At 36.5% G+C, this 18329-nt stretch overlaps 1 protein-coding gene across 1 annotated transcript; it reads left to right on the top strand.

The window, feature by feature from the left end:
* The first annotated feature begins 13972 nt into the window (after nt 1–13972).
* LOC103841429 lies at nt 13973–18329 on the top strand. Its single transcript, XM_009117968.3, has 10 exons — nt 13973–15252; nt 15437–15659; nt 16216–16489; nt 16585–16699; nt 16774–16898; nt 17029–17110; nt 17203–17314; nt 17394–17557; nt 17640–17760; nt 17825–18329. Exons 2-10 carry the CDS (start codon nt 15471–15473, stop codon nt 18164–18166), a joined length of 1524 nt encoding a protein of 507 aa, XP_009116216.2. The 5' UTR covers nt 13973–15252; nt 15437–15470; the 3' UTR covers nt 18167–18329.

The raw sequence follows: 18329 nt of genomic DNA, 5'->3' as shown, positions 1-18329 counted from the left end.
AGAATATGAACAAAATATGAATTTTAACAAAAAGAAAAAGAATTAATTAGAAGAGGCCAATTAATGTTTTATGGTATCTGATGAGGATCTTATGCGTTCACATCTAAGAATTCATTTTACTTCTCTTTCATAGTTTTACTTTTATTTCATTTTTTTCTAATCTTGAGATATTCTTTTAGAACATCCATTATAAATGCTCTCAGTCTTCTCTTTCTGCTTCAAACCCTTGATTTCAGGGAAACACATGATTTAGATTACCATGTATATTAATATATGTATATGAATAATTTCTAATCCTTCATTTACATTATTCAGTAATCAGTGTGTACGTCTTGTTATGTTCGTGATACTCGATATGAAATGGCCAATCATGAATTATATATTAAAAATTATTTATTGGAATCAACAAATGCACGAAAAGTGAAAGAGTAAAAATAGCGATATTAAAAGCTACTGTATTAGAGTTCCACCATCCTTTTCTTGACGTTGGTGTCGCCTCACGCGTATTCTGGATATGTTGAACCGTTGAATTTTTACAGTACTAGTTAAAATATTATTACTTCTAAATTCAGTTGAGCTTTTTTCATAAACTTCGGTTGACACAATTTTGGAAAACCAATTTTTTTGTCGTACGAACGTGAAGTTTACGATTAGTTAATTTCGGGAGATATTCTTTTCCTCTTCTTAAAATTCACAAATGTGTAAGAACATTTAAGAGATTATCAGTTTTCCGTTAAAACTTATTCTTATACGTTTTGCATGCAGCTAGAAAGAATATTGATATTGGCATCCATCACCGAGTTAAATTTTGATCAAACCATGCATCCCCCCGAACTGGTTAGCTCGTAAGTATTCCAGTTTACGTTGTTTCTTTTAGCCGTAGCATGAACGTGATGCTGGTCAATGCAAGTTGTTCCTCGTCCAACAGGAGTCTGCAGCTAGTTCAGACCACAACGTTTTGGCTCTCTTTTACCAGTGCCATCTCGCGGTGGCTTCGCATACCTGACTTTGGTCCAGTTTGTTTGATTTTTCTTGATAGTCTGGTTTATCAAATTGTTTTGGTTGGATAAGCTTTTAGTTTTAGTTCGGATTTAAATATGTATCCATAAAATTGAGTTTTTTTTCACCAGTTCGTTATCGAATTTATCTTTCAGATTGATTTGGTTTTGATTATGGTATGTTTTGATATTAAAGAGGTTGAAATCGAATTATTTTTGCATATTACATTTTTTCTATGAACATCTCTAATCTGGTGAAATATGTTTGGTTGAATTTGTATATCATAAGGCTGACTGACACTATACATTGTCATTTTTTTTCTATTGATGCAGAGTAAGTGTAACACTCCAATTCGTGTTGTGGGCCTCTCTTTAAAAACTTTGACATATAAAGTCCAAAATTTTTAGATTATTTAAGCTTAAACTAAAGAAGATACAGAGTTTTCTTGTTTTAATAGTTTTGGCCATGTTATATGATATAATAAGGAAGGAAGATATGTATGTTGTATGGAAAATGTATGAGCTGCAGCTGCCTCCATGCATGAAATTCTTATTGCTATCACGAGGATGATATAACCTAATGAAATACAAATGTATTGTTTAGTAGGCAAAAAGCATGATATGTATTTTATAGGTTTAAAAGTAAATCAAGATATGTGACTGCTACTGTATATGGTTTTTGTTATGATGATTGTTTTATGCAAGTGAAATGTGTAGTTTAGATTGGTTGAAATTCTCAGTAGTTCATTATTCACCTCTTAGTTTCTCTTTTCAATATTAGTAGATGCATCTAAAGTTAGGGAACAGTTTCTTTTTCGGTACATTTAAAATTAGGACGCGAGACATAAAATTTGAAGTGATTGGGGATTGGTATGGGATGAGAAGTAGAGAAAGAACATCTTGCTTTTGAAAAAAACACATTGCTAACACAAATATATTACAACTTCTCAGAAACTTCATTACTGATTTTACAGACAACTTGAAAACATCTCTATCTTGCAAACTTGATGGTTAATTATAGACAAAAGCTCAGAGACTAGTGGAACTTTACAATACAAGAGATATGTCGTATTTTCTCTTCTTAGATATAGCTACTTCTATCAAGTGCTTTGCTGCTGCTTGTGGATCTTTGACACTCTTGATCACATATCAACCGCTTCGTATACGTTTTGCATGCTGCTAGAAAGAATATTGATATTGGCACGCACCATCGTTTAACTTTGGTCTAACCTTTGGTCTAATCAAAGTGTTTCAAGAAAAAAAAACTTTGGTCTAACCATTCCACAAACTGGTTAACACGTAAATATTCCAATTAACGTTGTTTCTTTTAACCATGTCATCCTTATTCATCAAATTGAACGTGATGCTGGATCAATGTAAGTTGTTCCTCGTCTAACAGGAGTCTGCGGCTGGTTCAGATCACAATCTTCAAAGCACTCAAGCCACACGTTTTGGCTCTCTCTTACTAGTGCCATTTCGCGGTGGCTTCGCATATCTGACTTTGGTTCAGTTTGTTTGATATTTATTGATAGTCTGGTTTATCAAAATGTTTCCAATGGATAAGCTTTTGGTTTTAGTTCGGATTTAATTATGTATCATGAAACTGAGTTTTTCTCCAGTCAATTAGCAAATTTATCTTTCAGTTTGTTTTGGTTTTGATTATGGTATGTTTGGATAATAAAGAGGTGGAAAAGGTTTGTTACAATATTTGTTTCTTTTTTGGAATCTCTAATCATTTGATGAAATGTTCGGTTGAATTTGAAAATCATAAGACTCACAATATACATTGTCATCTCGTTTTTCTATTGCTGCTTAGTAATTGCAATTTATGTCCAAAAATCGACATAGACACGTTACCAGTTTATCTTGCAAGTCTAGATACATCACATTCATCAAAGAAGACAAGCAGAAACATTCTCAAATAGACATTGACAGCTATAACTACAGAACCAAGGATCAGACTTATCAATAAGACGATACCATTTCTCTATCGTGTAAAAAGAATAGTGTGAGCAACTTTGATCGTTACGAGGAGTCGACGACGTTCCCGAGCCAGTTCCTGTACTTGTCATCGCTTCTCTCTCTTTAAGAGCATCTCCAAAAGAAACTCTATAACTTCAAATATAGAGTTTTTGGCTCTCCAAAAAGGAACTTCAAAACTTCAAATTTAGAGTTTTAAGAAGTGAAACTTCAAATAATATGTTTCACTACTCAAAACTCTAAATTTGAAGTTTCATCTTTTTATTTGCATCTTGGTCCTTATAATTAATTATACATCACATTTATGATTCTTAAGTATTTTTTCATTCATGGTTTTAATCTTTAAAACTTCTGTATATTTAAATATTTCAAATTTATTTTTATAAATTAAAATTTTACATATAAAAGTTTTTTTAAAAATCAAAATAAAGATTTATAATATTTTAAAACTAGATTTAGACAAAAAGAATATTATAAAAGAAACTTAATAATTGTTTTAAGAAGATATATACATGAAGACATAATTGTTATACAAATTTAAATATTACATCAACACTAATAGTTTAGTAAATTTTCTCCGGAACTTCTAAAATATTGTCCAAACAAATTTTGTATAACCGAAAATTGAGCATTAATAAAATAATTTTATGTAATAATGTGGTATTTTTCTTGTAGTTTAATATTTAATTATGTATTTCTATTTATAATTTTATATTTTAATGTAAGATTTTATTAATTAATATTACTATAATATTTTTATATATGTGCTAGTTATCTACAAAAGTTTTATGGATTTATCTTAATTATGACAAATATAAGGAGCATAACGTAAATTACAAATAGTTTTGAAGTTAAATTTGAAGTTTTCTTTTTGGAGAAGAACATCTTAAAACTTCAAATATAGAATTTGCAAAACTCTATAATAGAGAGTCTTTTTGGAGATGCTCTAAGGTAGATTTCGCGTTCGCCCTAATGGTGGAAGTGATATGCTTTTAGGGTTTATTAAGAGAGACGACGATGATACTTTGCTCTCTCCCAAGATGATATAGGAAAAGAAGAGGACACGTGTTAACTAATAAGAAGACTAAAGACGGGGACACGTGTAGAGTGGAGATTGGAGTTGTTGAAGATTCGGTTGGAGTTTGTTACAGAAACGAAGAAGAAGAAGAATAAAGGGAGGAGAGGAGGAATCATTTGGAGATCATCAGATATTTTGGAGTAAACTTTTCTTGAGTCTTTTCTCTGAGAGTTTGTGAGGTTTTCTTATCATCGTTATTGAGCTGTTTCTACTAGTAAGCTCTTGGCGTGGTGAGATCGATTCTTTGTAATTCTTACTTTGGATCGAGTTATACGAAATCTATATTGATCATTGAGTTTCGCTGTATCAAAGGTATCAGAGACCATTCGAACCTCGGAATCAATGGCGGAAACTAGAGCTCAAGCTCAGTTGAAGAACACGGTGGCGCGTGAGACAGACGGCGCGATTTCGAGTCGCTTTGAGGCATTGGAGAAGGCGATCGAGACTCAGATCGAACGATCGGCGAGGACTGACGAAAGCGTGCAAGAAATGATCGAGGCATTCAAGTTAATGACGAGCAACAATCCGATGAATGCTTCGACAAGCGGAAATCATGCGACAGAGTATTTTCGACATCACCGGCAAGGCTTACCGCCTACATACGCCGGAATGACGCGATTGGCCAAAGTTGATTTTCCGCGATTCAACGGTGAAAACGTGAAGGAGTGGCTGTTTAAGGTTGAGGAATTCTTTGGAATTGATAACACACCGATGGAGTTACGCGTTCGTTTAGCATCGATTCACTATGATCAAATGGCCGCAGCTTGGCATCAGTCATTAGCTCAATCCGAACAAGATGCTTATGTGATTGAAGATTGGGATCAATACAAGGTGTTATTGAAGGAGAGATTCGAAGATGTGCTTGATGATCCTATTGCAGATTTGAAGAAGTTGCAGGAAACAGCAGGGATTAGCGATTATCATGCTAAATTTGAGCTGATCCGCAACAGAGTGAAGATGAGTGAGAGCTACTTGGTTAGTGCTTACCTTGCAGGGTTGAACACTGATACACAGATGCATATCAGGATGTTTCAACCAAAGTCTGTGCGTGAGTGCTTGGTGTTAGGGAGACTCTATGAAACAGCCCACCCACGCAAGAATACTTCGAGTTGGAAGACTAATAATAACACTAATACGGCGAAAGGGTTGTTACCAAAACCTTATGAGTTGAAGAAGGTTGATGAGGGCGGCGTTGTTAAGGCTAACGAAGTGATAGGACAACCAAAGAAGTTTCTTTCTCAGGAAGAGATGAATGATAGAAGGTCGAAAGGATTGTGCTATTACTGTGATGAGAAGTACACCCCGGGACATTACTTGAAGCATAAGAAAACGCAACTCTACACTTTGGAGGTTGATGATAATGAAGAGTTTTATGAGACCGAAGAAGGTGGTACACAGGAAGATATGGAGAGAGATGTGGCTCATATTTCAGTGAGTGCAGTGGCCGGTATCACTGAGAATTACAGAACAATGAAAGTCCGTGGCATTCATAACAAGAGAGTTCTGTATATTCTCATTGACTCAGGGTCTACACATAACTTTATGGACCCTGAGATTGCCAAGAAGCTAAACTGTGACATTCAACCACCTAAGATGAAGAAAGTCGCGGTTGCAGATGGGGGAAAACTCACAGTACAAGGTCGGGTTGATCAATTTCAATGGACTTTCCAGAATTCTACATTTCAACAGGATATGATGCTCATTCCTTTAGGAAATTGTGATGTGGTTCTGGGTGTTCAATGGTTATCGCTTTTAGGTCCCATAACTTGGGATTTTCTGCAACTGGAAATGCAGTTTCGTTATCTTAACAAGCGAGTGGTGTTACATGGCATTAAGGATGCAGGGATCAAAGAGATTCTGGCTGATAAGTTGAAGCTGGGAGACGACAATGCTAACATCTCTATGATCTATGTACAACGGAAAGAAGAAGATGAGAAAGTACCAGAACTTTATACCTTGAGTACGGGTAGTGAGAAGCAGAGTTGTCCTGGTTTGGAAGAATTGCTGCATAAGTATGAGGATTTGTTTGAAGAACCGAAAGATCTTCCTCCAAACAAAAATGGTCATGACCACAAAATTCCTCTTTTGGAAGGATCTAATCCGGTTAACCAACGCCCATACAGATACGCATTGTACCAGAAGACATAGATTGATAAGATGGTTCAAAGTCTGTTGGATGCAGGAACAATTCAATCTAGCTCTAGTCCTTATGCTTCGCCTGTGGTATTGGTCAAGAAGAAAGACAATTCTTGGAGGTTGTGTGTTGATTATAGAAACCTCAACAGCATGACAATTAAGGATCGCTTTCCAATTCCACTTATTGAGGACTTGATGGATGAATTGGGAGGGTCTTCAGTCTATTCTAAAATCGATTTGCGAGCTGGCTATCATCAGGTGAGAATGAACTCAGGAGACATTCACAAGACTGCTTTTAAAACTCATAGTGGCCATTATGAGTATCTTGTAATGCCTTTTGGTCTCACAAATGCTCCAGCCACATTTCAGAACCTGATGAACACAGTCTTTAAGCCATTCTTGAGGAAGTTTGTGCTTATTTTTTTCGATGATATCTTGCTCTATAGTGCGTCTGTAGAAGAGCATATTCTGCATCTGGCTCAGGTGTTTGAAGTCATGAGACAGAACAAGTTATATGCGAAGAGAAGCAAGTGTGACTTTGCTACAACGAGGGTTGAATATCTAGGCCATTTTATTGAAGCTAGGGGGGTTTCCACTGATCCTAACAAGGTTAAAGCGGTTAAAGAATGGCCTCAACCTACAAGTCTGAAACAATTGCGGGGTTTTTTAGGCTTGGCAGGATATTATCGCAAGTTTGTGAGAGGATTTGGAGGCATTGCAAGACCATTGACAGTATTGACGAAGAAAGATTCATTTTGCTGGTCAGAGGAAGCGCATTCTGCATTTGATGACTTGAAGATAGCATTATGTGAAGCACCAGTTCTTGCTTTACCAGACTTCAACAAGCAATTTGTGGTGGAAACTGATGCTTCTGGGAGTGGAATCGGTGCAGTGTTAATGCAGGAGGGGCATCCTATAGCTTACATAAGCAGACACTTGAAGGGGAAGCAAGCTCATCTTTCCATTTATGAGAAAGAATTGTTGGCTGTGGTGTTTGCGGTACAAAAGTGGAGGCATTACTTGCTTCATGGTCATTTCATTATACGCACTGATCAGAGGAGTCTGAAGTACTTATTGGAACAGCGCCTCAACACTCCTATACAGCAACAATGGTTACCAAAACTACTTGAGTTTGACTACGAAATCCAGTATCGTCAAGGTAAAGATAACCTTGCTGCGGATGCTTTGTCTCGAGTGGAGGGTTCTGAGGTTTTGAGTATGGCGTTGTCAGTTCTTGAGTGTGATTTGATGACAGAGATCAAGCGATGTTACACGGAGGATAGACAAATCATGGAGATAATTGAGGCATTAAAGCAAAATGGTGATGCAAAGAAGCATTTTACTTGGAGGCAGGACATATTGAGGAGGAAAAGCAAACTGGTGGTTCCTGCAGTAATTGAATTGAGGAATAAAATACTGGAGTGGTTACATGGGTCTAGTAGCAGTGGACATTCAGGAAGGGATGCAACACATCAAAGGGTTAAAAGCCTTTTTTACTGGAAAGGTATGAGTAAGGACATTCAAAGCTTTATACGAAGTTGTTCTGTCTGTCAACAGTGCAAATATGAGACTGTGGCATTACCGGGATTGGAACAACCATTACCAATACCGACTGCTGTCTGGGCCGATATCTCAATGGACTTCATTGATGGACTTTCTAATTCCTTTGGCAAGACTGTTATCCTTGTGGTCGTTGATAGGTTGAGTAAGGCTGCTCACTTTATGGCGCTCAGTCATCCTTATACAGCCGCCTCTGTTGCTCAAGCTTTCTTGGATACAGTCTACAAGTTACATGGATTTCCTCAATCCATTGTGAGTGACAGAGACACCATCTTTCTCAGTGACTTTTGGAGAGAATTATTTGCTTTACACGGCGTGTCTCTTAATTACTCATCAGCATACCATCCTCAGAGTGATGGCCAAACAGAAGTGGTTAATCGCTGCTTGGAGAGTTACTTACGTTGTATGACGAGTGAGAGACCACACTTATGGAGCAAATGGCTGCCTTTGGCTGAGTTCTGGTACAATACGACTTTTCACACAGCTACACAGACAACGCCATTTGAGGCAGTGTATGGTCGACCTCCTCCTTTGCATTTACCTTACCTTCCGGGGGAATCAAAGGTCGAAGTTGTTGCTAAATCTCTTCAGGAACGCGAAGACATGATCTTGTTGTTACAGTTTCATCTTCTGAGAGCTCAACATCGTATGAAACAGAATGTGGATTTACATAGAACAGAGAGAAGCTTTGAGATTGGGGACTATGTCTATGTGAAGCTGCAGCCTTATCGACAACAATCAACTGTGATGCGCTCAAATAACAAGCTGGCACCGAAGTTCTACGGTCCTTATAAGATACTGGACCGTTGTGGAGCAGTCGCTTACAAGCTAGAGTTACCTCCAACATCTTTAATTCATCCGGTCTTCCATGTTTCTCAGCTGAAGGTTTTGGTGGGTCATGTTCATACCACTCATCATTTGCCAACAGTTATCTCAGACGTCTTACAGAAGCAACCGGAGAAGATATTGGAGAGGAAAATGGTGAAGAGGCAGGGTAGAGCTGCGACAAAAGTGTTAGTCAAATGGATGAATTTGGGAGAAGAAGAAGCTACTTGGGAGTTTCTTTTTGATTTGCAGAAGAAGTTCCCTGCTTTTGAACCTTGAGGTCAAGGTTCTTTCGTTGGGGAGGATTTGATATAGGAAAAGAAGAGGACACGTGTTAACTAATAAGAAGACTAAAGACGGGGACACGTGTAGAGTGGAGATTGGAGTTGTTGAAGATTCGGTTGGAGTTTGTTACAGAAACGAAGAAGAAGAAGAATAAAGGGAGGAGAGGAGGAATCATTTGGAGATCATCAGATATTTTGGAGTAAACTTTTCTTGAGTCTTTTCTCTGAGAGTTTGTGAGGTTTTCTTATCATCGTTATTGAGCTGTTTCTACTAGTAAGCTCTTGGCGTGGTGAGATCGATTCTTTGTAATTCTTACTTTGGATCGAGTTATACGAAATCTATATTGATCATTGAGTTTCGCTGTATCACAAGATGGACGAGAGTAGTGATCCCCTGCTTTACGGTATCATGAGCACGCCATGTGTCGTGTTAGGATTTGATATTTATTTATCACATTTACCATTACAGAACACGTTCATGAATGTGTAATGTGTTAATACATTTTGAATGATTAACTCCAGTCATATTTAAATCCAAGATGATTGAAACACACTTAGATGGACAACCATGGTTGCATATGCATACGCAAGCAGACACAATAATCCAAAGTTTTGGAACATAATCGAAATAAAAATAAACAAAAAGCATACAAGAATAACAGAAAGATATATAGGGTCTCAGGTTCCAACAGTGAAGCTGAATTCTTAAATAGTTTGTGTTTTGACATGGCGAGTGAAGAAGCTTTTGAGCCTCACGAAAGCGTCTTGTAGCATTGATCTCTCGACTCCAATCGAGATCCTCACCCAATTATTTTTGCCGAATACCTCTCCTGCATGAATATTCCAGATCAGCCCACATCTCCAAATATTTTTATTAATCACAATAAATTTATTTCAAAATATTAGATAATATAGATTATGATGCTTACCAGGTAAAAGGACGAGATTCTCCGATGGTTAATGTTCTAAAGTAGAAGTAAAAGTAAGAGAGAGGTGAGAGAGTGGATTCTCTCTTTTCTTTTCTCCCCACCATACGCTTTCTTCTCGCCACAACCGTATCTGACATCAGCTCCGGTGGCCGACGGAGGTCTCTACCCGTCGGTCGCCACCCCAATCGTTACTGTGTCCAGTCTCTCCCCTCTCACGATTCAGTTTCTCCACTTCCTCCTTGCTTCATCTACTCTGGTTTTCGTCGGATAGCGGCCGGATCCGGCGAACCAAACCGGCGTCTGAGGGCGTCCTCAGCTTCCCTGGAGTGATGGCGAGGTCGTGGAGAGTCAGATCTGAGCAGGAGGCGTCGTCTTGGAAGTAGATCTAGGGTTTGACTTGAGCGGATCTGGGTCAGATCTCTCACGGAGGGTCGCCGGAATGGATAAGCGTCGCTGCCTTCGCCGTTCCGGTCAGTTCACTGCCTCCTCTGTCTTCCTCTGTCTCCTCCTACGATTGCTAAAGGTAAGAACTTCCCTGTCTCGTGACTCGTTCTGAGATGAAAAAGGCGATGGTGAGACTCTTCGCTGGGGACTTCTTTCTGGTACACTTTCTCGACAACTACCATGGCGTCTTGTTAGGATCCAGATCTATCGGGGGATGTCGGGATAGCTCGGAGTTTCGTGCCGTTACTTTGCGATATCTCAGCTCTCTTTCATGGGTCTCTTCTCCTCTCTCGCCTGCTGATGGGAGCTCATGTTCCTTCGCTCTTCAAGTTTCAGAAGGAAGAAGGCCTCTGTATCCTGCCTCTCTTGATGTTCTGAAGCTGGTACCTTTTGTGCTCTGCTAGCGTGATGGGACCGGAGTCGAGCTGCTAAAACCTCCGCTTGTATCTGCTTGTTACCCACCTGTGCTTCTCATCGTCGGGTTTGGATTACCGGGATAACGGTTTGTCATCTTCTTGAGATTGCAGCGTCTGGAGTGGACTCTACCGCTAGTGATGGCCGGACCAGGGCAAGGTCAACCCTGCTTCGCCTATTCTATGGTTCGAGTCGCCTTCGGGACGGTCCGCGGTCCCTCGGACTGTTCTCCGGCTGTGTTCTCTTCGGGCCTGTGCGGTTTTGATGTAGGTTCCGGCATCATCTCTCTCGCTGTGTCTACTGCAAACTTCAAAGTTGTCCATGGAACTGTTAGTTTAGCTAAGCTTTAATCACTTCCATTGTGTTGTGATTGAACCTTTCTTGTCCTAGTGAGTCTTTTTTACTTTTTTTTGTGGCTCCCTAAGACACTCTTGCTTTGATTAGCAACTTAGATGCACTAAAATGTATCTCCCTGTGTCATTATTTGCTTAATGAAATTCACATACTTGACAAAAAAAAAAAAAGGACGAGATTCTCCTCTCGGGCAAGCTTCATGCAGAAATCAACATCGTCTGTGATGTCCTCTAAGAGTGATAGGTCCAGCTTCGTCTGCGATATATATATATATATATAATTTAGATTGGTATTAGTTGCATTTCTTTGATATGTAATGTGATGTATATGTACCCTTCATAATAAAACTGATGTTTTGGTTGCAAAAAAATAAGATAAAGTTATAAAAACTGTCCGCAAAAACTTGCAAGATTAAATGGTTAGGGAAATTGTATTAGGCAGATTGCATATACTTATAAAGATGTATTTGACAATTTTACAGAAAACAAAAAAAATATAAATAAAAATTGAGTATAAAAAGAAAAAATTGGTACCACTAAGGAAGTACACGACTCAGGTTTCTTGGGGCAAACAAGACAAGGAATCTCCTTGAGGGCATCAAACATCATGTCCACATTTTGACTCAATGTCAAGTTTTTCTTCTCAAAGTAGTCTTTCTTTGTCTTCTCCAAGATATTTGGAAGTGCAAACTATCAATTAGAGCAACACATTAGTTCTTTTACATTTTACTATTAAGTGGCTTTTAACTAATTGCATTTGTGTCTTGTGTATTCAAATACAAATTTCAGGGTACAAACCTGTAGAATTGTCGATGGATCTGGACTTATGTTAAGCAGGTGCTTGATGGATTCAACGACCTTACTGACAAAAAGAGATGGTTACATGTTAGATTAACACATACCTAAAACGTTTATTCTATAACGTCCAAATGAAGATATATGTAGATATATATATTAACTACGGATCAAAGGATGATCCAAGAACTGAAAACCCTACCCCGGTGGTTTTGAAAACGTTACTTGGGTCATTCATCGCCATCCAACCTATTCGCCAGCCAGGGACAAGCCACCCCTTGGAAATGGAACCGAGTGTAACCACAGGAACAATCGATGCAAATATCCCCATAGGGACAAATGGATTCTTCCCATATATAGTTTCCTTAAAAACTTCATCAGAAATAACCATTATCCCTAGCTTCCTCGCCATTTCAGCGACCTATACTCAGCACAGCTCAATATTATTAGGGGTTCCTCTGCAATTTTAAAGCTCATAACTATTATAAAAAAATCTGAAAATTTTAAAAATAATTATCAGTTAATGTTTTGAGCAAAGATATGTAATCAAGTAAATCTAATCTATTAAAACTGGAGTACAAATAAGATTTGACCCTGATTTTTTCTAAATAATTACAGCATAATGCCACTGAATTAATAAATATTGATTTAACATAATTATCTATTTTTCCTTTTAAGATATCAACCGATTGGAACCTACAATTAATTTCTGTTTAATATTTTCCATATTGTGCTCCATCGTATAATAACGTACAATTTTTAATGTCATCATTATAGCTAAATGAAGTATACATATATATATATATATATATATATATCCACCATATCGTTCATAACCATCTCCCCCATATATACTGGATACATGGTTTTTTACATAATATAGTAACCACATTATGAACTATTTAGGACTTCATTAAAATTACATCAAAAATCATATACTTTATACAATACGTTTTAGAAATTCATTATAAAATCGCTATTAGTATCAAATTTTAGTGTCATCAGTATGATGCACATAACTAATACTTTTTTATTTTTCTTTTCTTTTTTCTTACCAAACAAAAAATATACACGAAACACTTAGTGGTCGTATATTTAACATATTGTGTTTGTAATTTTTTTTTTAGCAAATTGTGAAAAAATGTTCCACAATATGCACTCACTATGACAACAACATAAAATATGGATATAAAATTTTAAACTTATTTTTTACGTTTTGCTAAAGATATCCGGCGTGATTCACTTGTATTTAAATGTTCTTATTACGAAGATTTTGGAGATAGTCCAGTCAATTTTAAAATTTTACAATCGGAATATTCTAAGCGAAGTCAACATCATAATTTGCGTATATATTAGGCATGATTCAATCCTAACTAACCTGCCTTAGTGAAATCAATTTGTTCTATCAAAAAGAATTATTCCCATCAATAACAACCCTACAATCAAGCACCATATTTAACTATTTATTATTTTTATATTCTGTTGATCACGTCTATATATATAGTATCTATCTGCATCTAATAGTCACAGAGAAGAAGAAAAAAAAAAAAACTAGAAGGCGACCAACAAAAGTGTTTTTTGATAGAACAAACCATGAGTTATGGAGGAGAATCTCTTGAATGCATATTTGCAGAAGAAACTGAATCACGTTAAACTACTTCATGTCTCATATATATTAATTGTTTTGTTTAACACTATAAGAAGCACCTAACCATCTGTTAACTATTTTGTGTAATATCTATATTATTAAAAGTGTCTTATTAAAATTGAATTACAAAATAAAAAATACCTCTTAGTTTTACCATTTATTTACATTGAAATGCAATTAAAATATTTATTGAACTTATATTGAAATATGCTTGCCTTTTCTTAATTTAAATAATAGATTTAAACATTTAATGTCTTTTCCTAATTTAAATAATATATTTTCTTATTCAAATCTTAACGAAAATAGATTTCTTGATAGATTTTGTATTAATATATTAAATATTTATTAGTAATAAATAATAAAATAAAAAATCACACATCATAATCAATTTATATAACATATAAATAAAATAAAAATAATTTATTCATATATATTATTAGTATAATGCTTTCATAATATAAGTCCAATTGTTATAAATTGGATTTGTTTATATGTTACACTGTGATATAATAGACGATTAAAATCATAAAATATAATTACTGAAAGTAATAAATAAAATTGTTATGTTTTTAAAATGTTATATTAACAATTATATAATACATTTTAATTTACAAATATAAATATATATATATATATCATACCAATATTACAAAGAAAAAAATTAAAGTGAAAGCAAATATTTATACGGTCATGGGTCAAGCTCTAGAAATAAACAACAACAGCGTAAAATTATTTTTCTTTAACAAATTTATTTCAGTAGAATTTATAGTTGCAAATATATTTATATATTTTATGTATTATAAATTTAATTTCTTTTTTTAAGAGATGCTAAGATTTTGGAATTAGAAAAATTATTACCCACCTCTTTATTATTTTAATTAGAAATTTAAAAATTATATCAAAATATTTTACTAAAATTTTAATTTTAATTTTTATTATAATTGTAAAGATTAATTTATCATATAAATTTATATTTAAATATTACAAATATATCATTTAATATATTTTAAAAAATAAAAACATAAAATAAATACCCGCCCGGTCGGGCGGGTCAAAGGCTAGTGTGATTTAAATCTAAATCTGATATAATATACAGTATGTGGTATTATTAAAATTATTGGACTTAGAGTTGGACCCGAGGAGATCCCTGTGTTGGCTCCCATAGTAAGCCGACCCTCTAAACATATATCAACAAATTGTAACACAAACAAGACTGAAGTTAAAAACAAAATTAACTTAAAGTTACGTATTTTCACCTTCTTTAGATGATGATATGTGTAGACATTTCCACATGGATTGTGAGGGTTACATATCACCATAGCGACGGTATTATGATCTGCAATGGCTTCAACGCTTTGGAGATCAATCTCCCAGTCTTGGTCGGGGAGTAGTTCATACTTGCGAATCTCGACTAGGTCATGTATTGCGTAACTATGGTAGAGAGGATAGACGAGGGAGGAGAGCAAGATATTCGACTTTGGACTAGACAGAACTTGAATCATGGTCTCTATCCCTTGGCAACATCCGATCGTCATAAATATATCGTCTGATTTTAATTTATGCGGAAGGTCGGAATCTAACACTACTAAAAGGGAAATAAGCAGAGCATACAGGAAGCCACGTAGGATTTTTTATTTGGCCAATCAGGTTCATTCTTTAAAACACGTCAGACAAATCGAGTAAGAGATTTCGTGGGCCTGCTGATTTTTCTTTGGGAGGGCGTACTGATCTCGGTTTGGGCTTTAATGGGTTGCGATTCGGGCTTCGGTTTGATTATTCTGTATCGCGTGATGAGCCGACATCTAAAGGTTACGCTTCTCCTCACCATTATCGCTTCGTGTTCTCCGATCAAAAAAGAGAACCGTATACTCCAGCGATTCAATCCTAAGCTATCAATAGTTCCGTTTCGATCAATCAATACCCCCTTCATTATGATTTCGTTTCACCTCCCTCTTTTCATCCTCTTATATAATTGATCTTTCTTCTCCGTAGAATGCAAAACCCTAGAAAACTCAGATCTTAAGATATGGCGATGAAACGACATGGAAAGTCTCCTGCTTCCTCCGGCTCTGACGAAAAAGTGATGTTCTTCAGAGATGTCTCTCTAGGTCCTCATGAAACCCGTCTGCGCTTTCGACTCATCCATTTTTGGGAGGCTCAGAACCCGGTGAAGAAGACCCTTATTGGCCTGGAGATGCTTCTCATCGACGAGCAGGTACGTTGACTCCCTTTTGTTAAGGCTAATTAGTTATGTTAGATTAGTTAATTAAATCTGGAATCGTGATTTTGCCGTTTATTTAAACTCTGAAGTTGAACCTAGGGTTGATTAGTAACGTTAATAAACCTTTTTAGGTTTTTCCGTTCTCTTATACGGTATTGTATTTGTTAGATTTTGAGGTTTGTGAAAATTTTGTGTTTTGTTATTTTTTACCGACGATGTAAATTGTTTCTAGACAGTGAGATCCGTGATTGGGTTTTTAGTTATGTTATAATAGTTAATCAAACTTTGAGCTTTACTTTTGACGTTTCTTTCAACTTTGAATAAGAATCTAAGGTTAAATAGTTAATCAAACTTTGAGCTGTACTTTTGACGTTTCTTTCAACTTTGAATAAGGATCTAAGGTTAATTAGTTATGTTATTAGGATTTTAAACTTTTATTTTGACGTTTAGTTATACGGTTTGTTTGTTAGTTAGTATGGTCTGTTATCGTTTTGCTTAAACCCGAGGTTTGATTCTCTTTTTGTGTTTTTGTTATTGCTTTTGACAATAGGGAACTGTCATTCAAGGATTCATCCCACCAGGACGTATTAAAAAATACTTGCCTGAGATGAAGCGAGGTTCAGTTTACGAACTCATCAACTTCTACGGATCGAAGAACAAACCGATGTACCGGGTTGCTGATCATATCGCAACTGTGTCCTTCGCATGGAACTCTGAGTTGTCGGTCCTTCACGACATTCCAATCCCTTTTGATGAAGACCGTTTCAGGATGCATTCGTATGAGGATTTTGAGGCCAACTGTGATCTGAAAGGTGACCTCTACGGTAAGCATACTAATATACTAAATTTATATTTTGATGTTGTTTTGGTCTATTTATTGGGTTAAACTGAATTGCGTTCTTAATGATAAATGTTCTAGATGTTCTTGGCCACATGAAGCTGGTCGATGGACAGTGTGTTACCGAGCGTCCCATTATTGATGAAGCGAAGGTTGCTACAACGAGGCACATCATGATTCATGTGCAATCACATGAGTAAGTGTGTTCTCCTATTTTCAATACCCCATCTCTCTTTAGTTCCTAAGTCTCTAAGTTGTTTTTTTTTTCAGAGGACCTGTCATGAAGCTCTACCTCTGGGACCAGACAGCAACGGATTTTTGCAAGAAGTTTAAGTCCTCTGAAAAAACTCCCACAGTTCTTTTGGCCACAGCCGTTAACACTAAACGTCTCGGAGGTTATTCTTTATCCATTTTGTTTCATGTTTGACTGATTACTGGGTCATGTTTTAAAGTTATTAACGAGGTTCTTATAAATTGGCTGCTAGATTTACACTCTTAACATTCCTTCTTCTGTTATTTTAACAGGTACCCTGGCATTGAGTTCTATGTCTCCTACACGGGTTTTCATGGACAATGATGTTCAACCAACAATTGATTACCTAGCCTGGTATGTACCACCGTCTATATATGTTTATGTTGAGAACACATTTACGCATATTGGAGTTATTGACTGTATCTATGATTTCTATTTATTGTTAGGCTCTCCTCAAACCCTGAGATTGCTAAGCAGGTTAGTGCAGAGGTGGTCACTAAGCGGGAGACGATGACTATATCTGACATATTCTCTTACATGACGATGGAATCTGCAAAGGTAAATATTAAGCTAAATATTACTTAAAAATTTCAAACGCTTATATGTTTAAATTTTAAATGTTTTTGGACTGTTGCAGGATGCCTTCTTTGAGTGCACTGCTACCATTGATGATGTGGTTCATGGATCTGCTTGGTACTATATTGCATGCACTGGGTGTCATAGTAAGGCTACCAAAGGCGCAAACTCATTGATTTGCACGAACCCAAGATGTGTGAAGGATACCACAGCTGGAGTTGCACAGTATGGTCATTGGCTTCTATTATCGATTGCACTCTCTCTTATATTAGTTTTAGATTATCAACTTCTGATTATTACATAACAGGTACCGTGCAAAGATTTCGGTTTATGACAGCAGTGAACAAGGATTTTTTGTCCTGCTTGGTGATGCTGGTTTCCAATTGACTGGGAGGCACGCATCTGAGTTGGTCAGCAGCTACTTTGAGGTAGATATCCATTAATTTATAATCTTAAGTTATTGAAACTCACCCTATTGTTCTTGAATGCAAGGCCAATAAAGACAAAGGCCCTGACCATGAAGTGCCTGTCCCGGAAGCTCTGATTAGCATAATCGGACAGACCCATAAGTTTTGTGTAAAAGTTACAGACCACAACTTCTCTGGCAACACCCGAGCTATCACTGTCACCAAGATCCTCCCTCCAGAGACACCATCACCCACAGAAGCCTCTCTTGGAGACGCCATTGCTGCAACGTCCATGGAAGCAGTGCAGACTGGAAGTGATATGTGTGAGCCTTCAAACAGCCGTGGAGATTCTGCAGATGAAGAGGGTAAGAGAACGTTTGACAGTGTTGATCCAGAGAAAGTCAAACGGGCAAGATGTGAGAAATGATGATTCAGTTCGATGATGCTTATGTTTTTGCATTGAACTTCAAGTATTACGTTGGTTTTTGCACTTTTGCTTCAGTTTAAGTACTATTTTGTTTTTAACAAGACTTTGCTTTGTTTCATTTCAGACCTTGGCTTTTAATCAATTGAACTATCCTTTCTATATA

The sequence above is a fragment of the Brassica rapa genome, chromosome A03 (assembly GCF_000309985.2).
Source record: "Brassica rapa cultivar Chiifu-401-42 chromosome A03, CAAS_Brap_v3.01, whole genome shotgun sequence".
NCBI classification, from domain to species: Eukaryota; Viridiplantae; Streptophyta; class Magnoliopsida; order Brassicales; family Brassicaceae; genus Brassica; species Brassica rapa.
The sequence above is the reverse complement of the archived record's forward strand: the minus strand, read 5'-3'. Positions and strand labels throughout refer to the sequence as shown.

What these genes read in the sequence shown, in the direction of transcription:
- LOC103841429 (XM_009117968.3), top strand. Translation starts at nt 15,471, where the DNA reads ATGGCGATGAAACGACATGGAAAGTCTCCTGCTTCCTCCGGCTCTGAC. An exon ending in TAACACTAAACGTCTCGGAG is followed by an intron (nt 16,899 to 17,028) that starts GTTATTCTTTAT and finishes TTATTTTAACAG; the next exon opens with GTACCCTGGCATTGAGTTCT. An exon ending in ACAATTGATTACCTAGCCTG is followed by an intron (nt 17,111 to 17,202) that starts GTATGTACCACC and finishes ATTTATTGTTAG; the next exon opens with GCTCTCCTCAAACCCTGAGA.